The sequence below is a fragment of the Jaculus jaculus genome, chromosome 3 (genome assembly GCF_020740685.1).
Source record: "Jaculus jaculus isolate mJacJac1 chromosome 3, mJacJac1.mat.Y.cur, whole genome shotgun sequence".
Taxonomy (NCBI): Eukaryota; Metazoa; Chordata; class Mammalia; order Rodentia; family Dipodidae; genus Jaculus; species Jaculus jaculus.
Window position 1 is genome coordinate 153,801,549 of NC_059104.1, and position 12,347 is coordinate 153,813,895.

Sequence of the window (12,347 nt, forward strand, 5' to 3'; positions counted from 1 at the left end):
TCGCGGTTCAGAACAAAGTCATTTTATTGTAATGAAAATTCAAAAGGCAGTTACATTAGTTACACATATACACAGTGACTTAATACCTGTTAGTCATACAGAACTGTCAAGAAATACAAATGTTTACCCACAGCACAGTTCACATTCATAAGAAGAAAGGCTAGAAGAGAGATGAGTTAAGTGCTTGCTGTCCACAGAAATCCATTTGTGGACTTTCTGTACTTTTAAGGAGCCAGATGGTTGGGCAAAGCAAGCTGCCGACCCCTGCACAGCCTGCAAAACTTCCATTTGCCTCCACCAGTGCCCACAGGTCTTGCTGCCCGCTTGGTATACACCCAGCTCGGGCCACAAGACGTCACATGCCATGTGTGGGACTGTGCCCATGCCCTTGTGTGATGCCTCATCAAGCTATTCCAGACTCCAGGCCATGGAGGAAGAGGAGGATAACTAGGGTACTCACGACTGCTCGGTGCATGGGATGTTTATCTTGGCCATCAGTCTTATATGCTGGCCAGGCAGGTCTCGAACTCCTGGGCTCCCGTGACCCTCCCTGTCTCCTCAGGCGCTGGCGCTACAAGTGCACACTGGCTAGGTAGGGGTGGGGAGAATGCACTGGAAAGTTAGGGCATGGCAATGTCATGCCCACGTGCAGAGGGTTTCTAGTCTGCCTTGTTACTTTCTAGAGCCATTATTTTGTTCTTGCTTGTGCAGCCGTCATGGAGCAGGCAGGCTCACGTACAGTGGTCACTATTCCAGTATAGCTCTCCTATCAAGGAAACCATACCTTTGAGATTCAATCCTATCACTCACTTTCCATGGCCTGCCTGGCCTCAGGGCAGTGGCTAGCAGGACTGGACATCTCCCAGTGGGGCTAACCTGGGGACATAATTTTCCTCTATTGATACAGAAGATGTGAGCTCCTCAGCGTAAGTTCCACTGGTCATCAGACCCGCCCCTACCTGCAACAGTCCCTGTTGGCAAACCAAGGGCTGAGCTGGTGTGTTAGAAGGCGGAAGAGGTGCCACTGCTATTGTGGCTGGCTCTCTCCCTTAAGCCACAGCCGAGAACACAGGCTAACCGGGGGGATATGGCACATGGACAGGGTTACTGAACTATCCCTGGCCACTGTTAAGGTCCTTGGCCCATCCTGCTAGAGTTTAGTTGTGTGCCCTTGCCAACAACTCAGTTGGCCCCTGCACAACCCTCTCTTGCTTGCTCAGCCTAAGGGGAGCTAGCTTGGCTTCCACAGGGAGTAAAGAGGCGAGGCATGAGTCTGCACGAAGCCCAGAAGCCTGGTCCTTTTCCTACCCTACTAAGATGGCTTCAGGAGGCTAGGTACCTGGCTAAGCATGGGCCAAAGGACCAGCATGCTGACCTCCATGGCTGGGAAGGAAAGACATGGGAAGTTCTTCTTTTTTTCTCTAGCAAATCAGGATAATTGAGCCCTGTACGGCTTTAATTTGGACTCTAGTCTGTTTCAAATACCCTTGATGAGACAATCTCATGGGTGAGGGATTCTCCCAGCCCTGGCTTCTCCTCTATCTCCTCCAGTCCATTTGCTTATGGGCCACAGTCAAGAAGCAGAGGGGGCAATTAGAAAAATCCCAGAGCTCAAGCTAGTGCCCGACTCCCTACCTGGGTTCCCTAGACAAGGCTGGGGTGGGCAGGGGGGTGGGCGTATTTATCCATCGTGCATGCTATTCTGTCTGGCTTGTAGTTACCCATGAATTCTTGTCCACCACAGGACCAAGAACTGAGCCAGCCATGCCCTAAACTCCTTAAGTGAGAAAAGATGCAAGGTGGTTATAAGAATTCTTGTTTCTTCTGGTACCGTGGATTCAAGACAGCATCACAGCCCTGTGGTGTGTACCTAAGCAAAGCCCTCCCTGTCTCTCCAGAAAGCAGAAGGCAAAAACAAACACACAACCCCCGAACCTCTACACTCACGAACCAAAGGCCACAAAACATCTAGTTTCATTTCACTGAGAAACATGTTTTTGCTCCCAAAGTTATCTTTGTTTTTTTTCTTTCTTCTTCTTCTTTTTTGGAAATGATTACACTTACTGTTGGGGGCCAGCTCAAGGCTAATGGAGTTGGGGGTGATATCAGGTAATCGACAGAGGAAGCCCATGGGGCAGTGGGGGAGCCCTAAGCCTGGGGTGAACCTTGGACAGTGTCATTACTCTCCAGAGAAGGGTTAAAAGCCATTTAGAACCCATGGGGCTAGGGTTCCATTTGTCTGGGGACAGGGATGATGCAGGGAAGGGAAGGATGGCACCAAGGGCATTAGGCCGAGTCTCATGTCCTTTTTGCTGGTGAGTTCTGCAGAAACACTGGGAGCTTCCTGGATGTCAGGCAGGATGGTGGTTCAATACCCAGCTTTGAAAGGATGGAGTAGAGCTCTCCAGGCCCCTTCCCCCACACGCTCACTCCACCCTCGAGCCCTGGGCAGGGAAGAGCTCAGCTCTCCCCCAGAGTGCGGGCAAGGGGGGTGCAGCCTCCTACAGGGAATCATGGTACAGGTGGTAGGTCCTAGAGAGGGAAAGAGGAGTGCCCTCAGGGCTGGCATGAGGGAGGGCTGCCTGCTTCAAGAGGAGGAGCCTGAACATGTATCAGGAACAGGGGAGAAAGAGCATTCAAGAACTGATCTATAAAGCACGAAGGTCCTCAGCCCTGACTCCTAGGGATAGTCCTGGAGGCCAACCTGTCAGAACCAGCTCCCAGGCCTGGGCTGAGCTCTCCGTCAGGATGTGTCTGAGTGGACATGAGTTCTTGAGCTTACTGGCCACACCTCAGCATACTCACAGAGACACAAGTTCAAGTCTTACTGCACCAAGCACACATGTCCCACGGCATGACGTCCCCAGGCAGATAAAGCAAGAGCAGCAGATAGCCTGTACCCCGTGCCCTTAGCTCCAGGACAGAACACAGGATCCACGGAGGTCCCTGAACCCTTAGGTAGTCAGAATAAAATGCAGAAGCTGGTCTTTCTGCCCCAGCAGGCCTGTGGCTGCTGCCAGCCACTGTGAGTGCTAAATGAGCTGTAGCCAGAGGCAAACTGTCTGTTGAGAGAGTATTCACAATGGAATTTGAGGACCCCACAGGCCCACTTTGAAGCACACAGATAAAGTACAATAAATACAACCATCTCCAAACATCAGTGGCTGAGAAGCCAGGGCTAAGGGTTAGAGCCGAGCAGAGCCATGCCCGGGGTGGTGTTGAGGGAGGGGAGATTGGGGGAGGTCTTGCAGCAGGGCAAGCTGGGTGGAGGGGGCCCCATATCACATGGGCATGGATGCCACGGCAAGGTGGCACTGGGCAGCAGAAGCCTTGCTCTGCCCCAGGCTACTCAGAAAATGGTGGGAACATGCCCAGGTCAGCAAAGTCCTCGATGTTATAGTTGCCAGTCCCCTGTGTCGGGTCCCCTGGCATGGGCAGCATGTCCTGCAGAGAAGACAAAATCCCAGGAGTCAATGGCCTCAACTGACCCTGTGTGTGTCCCAGAGCCCAGCCCGCTACCAGTCCCCAACCCTGTGGCCAGCTCTCCAGTGAGTAGCAGAGAGTGCACCCCCACCTGGCTTGGAAGGGGGGTAGCTCTATAGGGATCTTCAATACCTCAGTCCCTGGGAACAAGTATCCCAGGGAGTGGTCATGCCAGCCGGTGAAAACCACCACCTCTGTCCAAAGCTCAACTCCATCCATGGGTGGGAGAGCAAAGATGGGCACCAAGCAAGGCCTACAGGAGCGAGCGTGACACAGCAGTCATGTGACACTCGGTGGGCCTGAGAATGCAGACCTGAGCGGCCTGGCCTCAGTGGCTTATCAGAGCAGGGACAGGTGTTATGACTGCCTTTAACTGGTCCTTCTTGTTCACTGGATCTCAGACTACCAAACCAGAGAACACTCGCGAAGTTTTCATTCCTTAGGGCAAGTATCCCATTATGTTTTGACCAAATTCCAGTCCATGTTGGTGAGAAAAGAATTCTGTGGACAAATATGTTTGGGGGTAAAAAAGGCATACTTCCCTAACTCCTGGAAATCCACAGTCCTCACTGACCTAATAAAGGTTCTGATTAGTCCTGCAAGAAAGAAACTGAACAATTTGGTTTGCCCAGTACTTCACAAACTTAGCTGACCAAGAATATGTTTTAGGGTGACCTATATTAGGAAATTATGCCTTTAAGGGATACTGTGAGACAAATGATGGGCAAGGACCTGGCCTTGCAGGGGGAGAAAGAAAGGAGGGTAGTCACTGGAGGAGGGAGGCAGGCAAGGGCTTGAGATAGGCACTTCGGGTTCCCAATGCCCTGCATTAGTCCATGACTGCTGAGTGACATCGGGATGTAGACCTGGGTTTGTGAAGAGGACACTTGGCCTGGAAGGAGTTCACCCTTTGATGGAGGATCGGGGAGGCAGGAATGGAGCACTGATCCCCCACAGCAAAGTTTGATCTGACCCTTCTACACTGTGGCTCTTGCCTACAGACTTACTCTGCAGGGCAGGCAGGGACCCGGGCCCCGACAGGGAAGCCAGGCTTGCCCCTGGTCAGCAGGCCCAGCTCTGGTGGTCAGTGGGCTCCCAGCTGTCCTTATAGCCTTCCATGAAACAATCTGGCTGTAAAGCCAGGGAAACCCCGGAGACAGAGCCCTTCTCTGTGGACACGGCAGTGTCCTTGAGGGCGACCCAGTGAGGTGGATCTATGCTAGGAACCAGGGGTAGCAGGGCATGTCTCCAATGGTGGGCAGCAGCGAGAAGCTGGAGATCTGTAGCCAGGGGGCAACCTGGCCTAAACAGAGAAGAGCTGACTTAAGCCCAGCTAGCATGGGGTGAAGACCTGGGCGTGGTGTCCCTCCTGCTGGTTGCTAGAGTGGGAGGAGAGACAGGCCGAGGCAGCAAACTCTAGATACATACACGTCTTGGGGGACCCTGGACTCTGCCCCAGGGCCAGGCCAGAGGGTCTGTAGCTCTTAGGGACTATGGATCCTATGCCGGGGAGAATGCCCAGGACCTGAAGCTCTTGGGGGCTGCGGACTCTGCCCCAGGGTTAGCTCTGAGGACCTATATATAGCTCTTCTGGAGATGTGGATTCTCCTCCAGGGTGGGAACTTGAGGGCCTACCGCTCTTGGCGACCATAGACTCTGCCCCAGGCCTGTCCCCTCTTGCCTTTGGCTCTGTGCCCTTCCTGGGAAGCTGTGGGGTAGGGAACAGGGGGAGCCTGGCATAGGCTTCCCTGTGCACTGCAGGTCCCTATGCCTGCCAGGGGCCCTTGCAAGCTCTGGTGGTGACTTTCTACTTCTTTCTACTACCCGCAGCCTGGGCTGGGCCAGAACGACTGTTGACTACCGGGCAGGAGGTGGGGAGGAGACGGGGTGTAAGGAAGCACAGAGAAGGCGCCGGTACCTACGAGAAGGCGCTGCTCGCTCGATTTACCTGGAACACTTCAGTCTGACCGGGCTGCTGGTGGGAGTGCTGCTCACCGCTCTGCTGGGCGTGGTGCTGGCTTTGCCACTGTGACCAGACTTCCGAGGGCCGGCCCTGGAACTGCCCGCTACTTTGTCCACTCTCAGCTGAAAGAGCCAATGGACAGGATACTTCTTTTAAAAGCCACCCAGTGATCTGGAGACCTAAGGACTACCACAGGTCTCAAGGAACCCACACTCCCGAAAGGCATTAGCTGTGGGCCACTCTCCCCTAATAGAGACGAAGCAGAGTAGGGACGGGGGAGCCTTCTGTACAAGGATGCAGGTGATGGGCCACAGAGGGTGGCTTTCTCTGGAATGCATCTGCTGGATGACCTGGGCTCCAAGCTCTAGAGCTTTCTGTGCCCCTTGTGATTGCTCATGAAGGCCTCAGTGGAGAGTTGGGGATGATAAGACACTGGCAGATACAAGGAGGTGGATACAGTCTCAATCTTTTGGGGTGTCCTGGGTCCATAGGCTGATGTCTGCACCAGCCTTTCCCTGAAGTCCCATGACCTTCTGAGCCACCCAACTAAGGACTGTCACATCTGCCACAGGCCTGGTTCTCTGGCCCAGTGTTTCCCATCATCAGTTACTTTGAAAAGGAAGGGATGTGGGCGTTGCTCAGACAGGAAGATAACTTTTCTCTGTGGGAGTCAGCAACTCTGTTTATAAATGAGAGACAAGAGTTCACTAAAAATACCCGATGAAGCTGGGTGTGGTGGTGCACGCCTGTAATCCCAGCACTCTGGAGGATCACTGTGAGTTCAAGGCCACCCTGAGACTACATAGTGAATTTCAGGTCAACCTGGGCTAGAGTGAGATTCTACCTCGAAAAACAAACAAACAAACAAAAAACCCCCAAAAAACAAAAAAAAAAATCAATGAAAATAGGAACAGTGAGCAGAATTTTGTCCTAAATGCTTCTGAGATTCAATCAAAGTGATTTCTGCTGTTGTTGAGGTGAGATCTCATTCACTACTTTGTAGCCCAGGCTTGTCTCCAACTTATGGTGATCCTCCTGAGTACTAGGGTTATAGGTATGCGCCGTCACACCCAGCATGTGAAGAGGGCTTTTGGGGTACATTTTTGTTGAGAACTTTAATACATGAACACACTGTAATATGTTCATATTCCCATACCATTACCTCCTTTTAAAAATTTATTTGGGGGAGAAAAGAGAGAGAGAGAGAGAGAGAGAGAGAGAGAGAGAGAGAATGGGCATGCCAGGGCCATCAGCCACTGCAAACGAACTCCAGATGTGTGCGCACCCTTTTGTGCGTGAGCAACATTAAGCGTTTGCATCACTGTGCATCTGGCTTACATGGGACCTGGAGATTTGAACATGAGTTCTAAGGCGTCACAGGCAGGCACCTTAACCATTAAGCCATGTCTCCAGCCCACCATTACCTTCTTTTGAGCCCCCTCTCACACTCTCATTCCACTGAGAGCCTCCCCCCACCCAACCAATGAAGAGAATTTTTAAGGAAAGATAAAACCCACTAAAGAGGATAGCTTAAGGGACCTCAAACATAGGAACTTTCCTCTCATCTCAAGTCATCCAGAATTACGGCGGAAACAGTGCACTTCCCATAGAGAAGCCCCTCTTGTTTGACCCCAGTCCCTTCAACAGCCACACTGGCCACAGGCTCACCTCATCTTCCTGCCACCACCGGGCCCTGCCATAATCAGAGGCAAACTTCCGAAGTGTGTCCAAGGGAATGTCTCACACAGCCGTGACACTGCCTGAGACATGCACACTCATATCCCGCCCCCAGGACAGCCTATGTCTCCAGGGACACCTCACCACGGTGATCGATGAGAACAGTTGTCGAAGAGCTCAAGAAACCCTATCTATGTGCCCGCTGTGCACAGAGGGACACACTGTAACCATGAGCAGCTGACAAGGTTGAAAGGCCTTTTCTCAATACTGTCGCCCTAGGCCTCTAGAGACTACAACCTGTGCGCTGCCCCATTTGGAGCGCGAAGGAGCAGGAGCTGGCGGAGAGCGGACGGGCGGGTTGAGGGCGGTGCCGTGCGAAATCAGACACAGCAGTGGGGGTCAAACGCCCTCTCCACGGGCACTTGTCCCTGCCAGGGCCTCAGAGCCCCACGCAAGCTGGCCCGCCCAGCCAGCAAGGCGGCTCTGTTCGTGGGTGAGTGAATGGGGGGAGGCTGCATCCCTCAATCTGTAGTGGGAGAACACGTGAGAGAAGTGGGGATCCAGGCGAGGATGGGGAGGGAGGTCCGGGACTGCCTGGGTGCTGGCCGGCCACACTGCAGGGTGTGAGCGGGACAAGCTAGGGATAACAAAAACCGGGGTTCGGGCACGGCCACTGCCCCAGCCTCTCTCCCTCCGTCTGTGCCTAGGTAGCAAAGATCAGTACCGTAAAGGACACCTTCAGCTTCTCACAGCCCACAGAGGGCAGCCCAGAGTGAGCCCTCTCCTTTCTCTTCCATCATGTCTATCTCGGGGTCCTGTCGAGGCCCAGCTCCCTCAGCACTGTCTCCTGCCACGTGCCCCTTCCTCCAAGCTCCTTGCCCCTGCAATGCCCCGAGCGCCACCACACCCATGCCCAGCTATCGTACTGTCATGCCGCCCTCCTCAGACCTGGCATCCATCTGCTCCTCCAGGTTCACAGCCCTCTTCATGTCTTAGTCACCCACTTGTCCTAGTCACCGAGAATTCCTTGACTGTCACCAAGCAGTCACTTCCCAGTGCCATTTGTCCCTGAGGTTACCCTTCCCTGTGCCCAGAGAGCAGTACTCAGAGCCAAGGTCTTAAGAAGATGTGACCCCAAGGACTGGCCTCCTCTTAGTCTGTCTGTGACTCTTGCATCGCCTATCTCTTATGCCCATCATGCTACGCCAACACCCCAAACTGAGTAACTTAAGGGAAGGGTCCTATCTCAGCAATACCAGGCTGCTCTGCGCAGAAGCTCAGAATACAGGCAGCTTCAACAAGTACTTAAGGAATGAAGGGCAGAAAGGGGAGAGGGAGGAGAAAAGAAGGAAGGGAGGGCCAGGGAAAGGGAAGACAAGTAAAATGAAGGAACATATTCATGACATATACTTTCATTCCTCTTCACTTTTGGGGTCTCGGGGTACACCCAGCATGTTACAAGCACACCCACGTTCTCTCCTCAGTGGTACCTCAGGACAGTCAGGAATAGTAGGGTGAGGAGAGGAAGGCCATCATAGGAGGAAGATTAGCTTTCTATTCCTACAGGACACAGGAGTCCATGAATTACCAGAAAAGATTTCAGAAAAAAAAAAAAAAACTTACACATTCTGCAAAGGTATATGCTCTTAAGCATTTGCAATAGAAAAAATATCAATTAACAGGATTGTTCTTGAAATGGCACAGAATGGTTAAGGATAGAAGAAGCATTTTTGTTTTAATTTGTTTTGTTTTGTTTTCCAGGTAGGGTCTCACTCTAGCTCAGACTGACCTGGAATTCAATCTGTAGTTTCAGGGTGACATTGAACTCACAGTAATCCTCCTACCTCTGCCTCCCGAGTGCTGGGATTAAAGGTGTGCGTCATCATGCCTGGCTGCATTTTCCTTTTTAAAACAAATTTATTTATTTATTTATTTGAGAGAGTTTGTGTGTGTGTGTGTGTGTGTGTGTGTGTGTGCGCGTGCGCGCGCGTGCATATGCACACTCATGTACACCAGGACCTTCTGCCTCTACAAACAAACTCTAGCTATATGTACTATTTTGTGCATCTGGTTTTACTTGGGTTCTGAGGAATTGAACCCAGGCCCAGGACTAAGTATTTTTTGAACATTTTTATTATTTATTTATTTGAGAGTGGGAAAGAAAGACAGAGAGAGAGAGAGAGAGAGAATTGGCACACCAGGGCCTCAAGCCACTGCAAACAAACTCCAGACAGATGCATCTACCTTGTGTATCTGGCTGACATGAGTCCTGGGGAATCAAACTTGAGACTTTTGGTTTTGCAGGCAGGTGATTTAACTGCTAAGCCACCTCTCCAGCCCCAGGACTCAGTATTTTTGAAGCACTGATTATGTTATTGAGCTTTTTTTGCATAAATTATCTTAGTTTATTTCCAGCTCCCCATGGACTGAGACTACAGATGTGCATGGCCACACCCAGCTTTTTACATGGGATCTCTTTAGCCAGACAGGCTACCCCCTGCTTAAATGCTAATTCTTAATCACAGAGTCATCTCCCCGACTCCCCATTATTTGTATTTTTCAGGCAAGGAAACTGAAGCTCAAAGATGTCAACTCATTTATCACATAAATGCTAGCCCCAGGGTTGAAACCTAGATCCTCTGACAGGGAAGCCCACATGTGTTCATTTGCTAGGCACGGTTTAAATCAAAGGACGTGGGTGGTGATGGACACTGGCCTTGTCCTCAGAGAGGGCGTTGAGTGTTCTTCTGAGGCAAGTGCAGGCTGTCAAGGGGGAGCAGAAGCGGGCTCCGCTTAGACGTGAGTTTTCTCAGACCTGAAGGGTGAGAACACCAGCTATGGGGATGGAAGGTTAAGGGGCAACTAATGGGTTTTTTTTTTGGTCTTCCTTAAAGTAGACTGGTGAGAGTCGGGCATGGTGGCACGCGCCTTTAATTCTAGCACTCGGGAGGCAGAGGTAGGAGGATTGCTGTGAGTTCAATGTCAGCCTGAAACTACAGAGTGAATTCCAGGTCAGCCTGAGCTAGAGTGAGACCCTACCTTGAAAAGCCAAAAACAACCACAACAACAACAAAAAATAACCCATAGACTGGTGACTTTTCTAACGACAAAATGACTGTGACCTTCATTATGGCCTCTCCCGGTTGACAGAGCACTGTGGATCCTTTGCCTGTCCCTGACTGACCTGTGGCGCACGTGATGGTCAGCAGGGGCGCATGGGGCCTGTTTCCAAAGTATACACACAGCCTCTTTGACAGAAAACCCCCAGTGGTCCCCAACACTGTCCTTAAGTCATGGTTCTCAAAGCCCTGAGTACACAAGCCCAGCTACAAGCCGTGAGTGGGGCTCCAGCCATGTTGTCCATCTGTCTCTGGTTTTCTAAGCGAGGACTTGGACCCTGCAGCCCTGGCTGGTTATGCTGACAGCCTGTCAGGTCAGGTGCCCTGGGACATTTAAAAAAATATTTTATTTATTTATTTATTCACAAGAACAGGGAGAAAGAGGGAGATAGAGAGAGAGAATGGGCATCCCAGGGCCCCTAGCCACTGCAAACAAAACCCAGATGCATTCACTACCATGTACATCTGGCTTTATGTAGGTTCTGGGGAATTGAACTTGGGTCCTTAGACTTTGCAAGCAAGCACCTTAATTGCTGAGCCATCTCTCCAGTCCCCCGCCCGCCACCCCGGGACATTTTTGACAACTGCTATTTGTCCCACATGGGCAGTTGGGTGGGCTTGCAGACCCCAGGCCAGAGTTTCCAGGAGCTGTAGAATCCTAGAAGGCACAAGTGGGACACCATCCTCCATCCTTTTAGTTGAATGTTACATTTTGTTCTGGCTTGGTAACATAGTCCCTGGGAGATGCCATTGATTGGAAATTACCAGAGGATTTGCTTGAAGCCCTGCACAGAGGTCATGTATGGTTGGGTTAGACTTGATGGTTCTGGGGAAGGGCAACTTCGCCAATTCCCAGGGAATTGTGAGCCATTTCTGGAAACATTTCCCATTCCTATAAATATCAGAATGCAAGCAGAGGCAGGGAGGATGCTAGACACCATGTGGTAAACAGACAACCCTCCTCACCCGGGACAAAATCAACCCAACATCGACAGTTTGGAGACTAAGAAACGTCCCTGGCTTTCTGGTAAAAAATCTCACCTTGTCATCCCTAGTTAGTAAGGGCAGATATGCCAATTACTCCTCAATTTTTTCAAGTAAAAATGTACAGGACTGAGGTTTAGGGGCAAGATTTGAAGAGAAACAGGGGGCATGCATATGAAAACATTTCAGGCGACTGAAATCTTGCCTATTCCCTGTCTAATTATTCATCCTATTTCTTGCTGGAAGAATCTTCAGAGAATTTTGGATTTACAAATTCCTTCCACTCTCCTCTGAAGCCAGCCGGGGCTGGGTGGGGTGCACTGGGTGGACATGACTCAGCTCAGGGAGGGCAATGTCACGAACGTGCTTCCTGCTCTTTCCAGAGGACACCTATCCTCGGGAGCATCCGTGTCACCCGCTGTGGGTTGACTTGATCTGTTTTGCCCCTGATGCGACTTGTATCATCATGAATGAACTGTTTGAGCCACCTCAGCTTAAACTGAAGAGCAGACGCTAAACAGGAGGCGCGCACACATGGGTGCTTCCCAAGCCATTCTCCCGGGAAGTTTGCTGCTGAGAAAATAACGCATGTCAGGCCATGCATCTATCAGCTCCCCTCTGATCCAGGGAGGGAGGGAGAGCCTGCGAGAGACCTGTGAGTTTCTCCCAAGAAACATCAACGAGCGCATCCCTGGTGGCTGCTGAAACACAGAAACTGAACAGTTTAGGAAGTCAGATGGCACATCCTGTGCCAGTTACCAGTTTGCTGCCTCTGAGCTCTAAGCTCTACCCTTCCTGGTCACGCTTTGCAACACTGGACCAGACTCTGTGAACATTTCTTCTATGCCGAGGGGTGCGGCGTTGGGCCCTATCAATAGAGGGCGCAAGGGAGCTAGGCAATGCCTGACAGGAAGCCAGAGTCAAGGAGGTCACGGGACACCAACCCTTTGGAAAGTTTACCCGCCCCCCCCACTGTTCCCTGTGAAAAATCCCCCCGCCACACAGCGGGCTCCATTCTGGTCCATTTTGGCCTTTCCTAGTGAGTCCACAAACCCAGTGCAGCTCTGGCCTGTGTGTGTGTCCCTGTGGTAGACTGGCCTTCCCCACTGAGGTCAAACATG

General features: G+C 51.5%; 1 protein-coding gene across 5 annotated transcripts in view; it reads right to left on the reverse strand.

Annotated features, from left to right (window-relative positions):
* The window catches only part of Arnt2 (aryl hydrocarbon receptor nuclear translocator 2), a 176,156-nt gene continuing 163,809 nt past the window's right edge, over positions 1–12,347 (reverse strand). For 4 of the 5 annotated variants that reach the window (XM_004658245.3, XM_045145313.1, XM_045145316.1 and 1 more), the window contains 2 exons: positions 5,432–5,568; positions 1–3,444 (listed from right to left, as the gene is read on the reverse strand). In XM_004658245.3, the coding sequence (XP_004658302.1) occupies positions 3,346–3,444; positions 5,432–5,568 (236 nt within the window). In that variant the 3' untranslated portion in view covers positions 1–3,345. Of the gene's footprint in view, positions 3,445–5,401; positions 5,569–12,347 lie in introns of all 5 variants that reach the window. The other variant, XM_045145314.1, reaches the window with a different exon arrangement.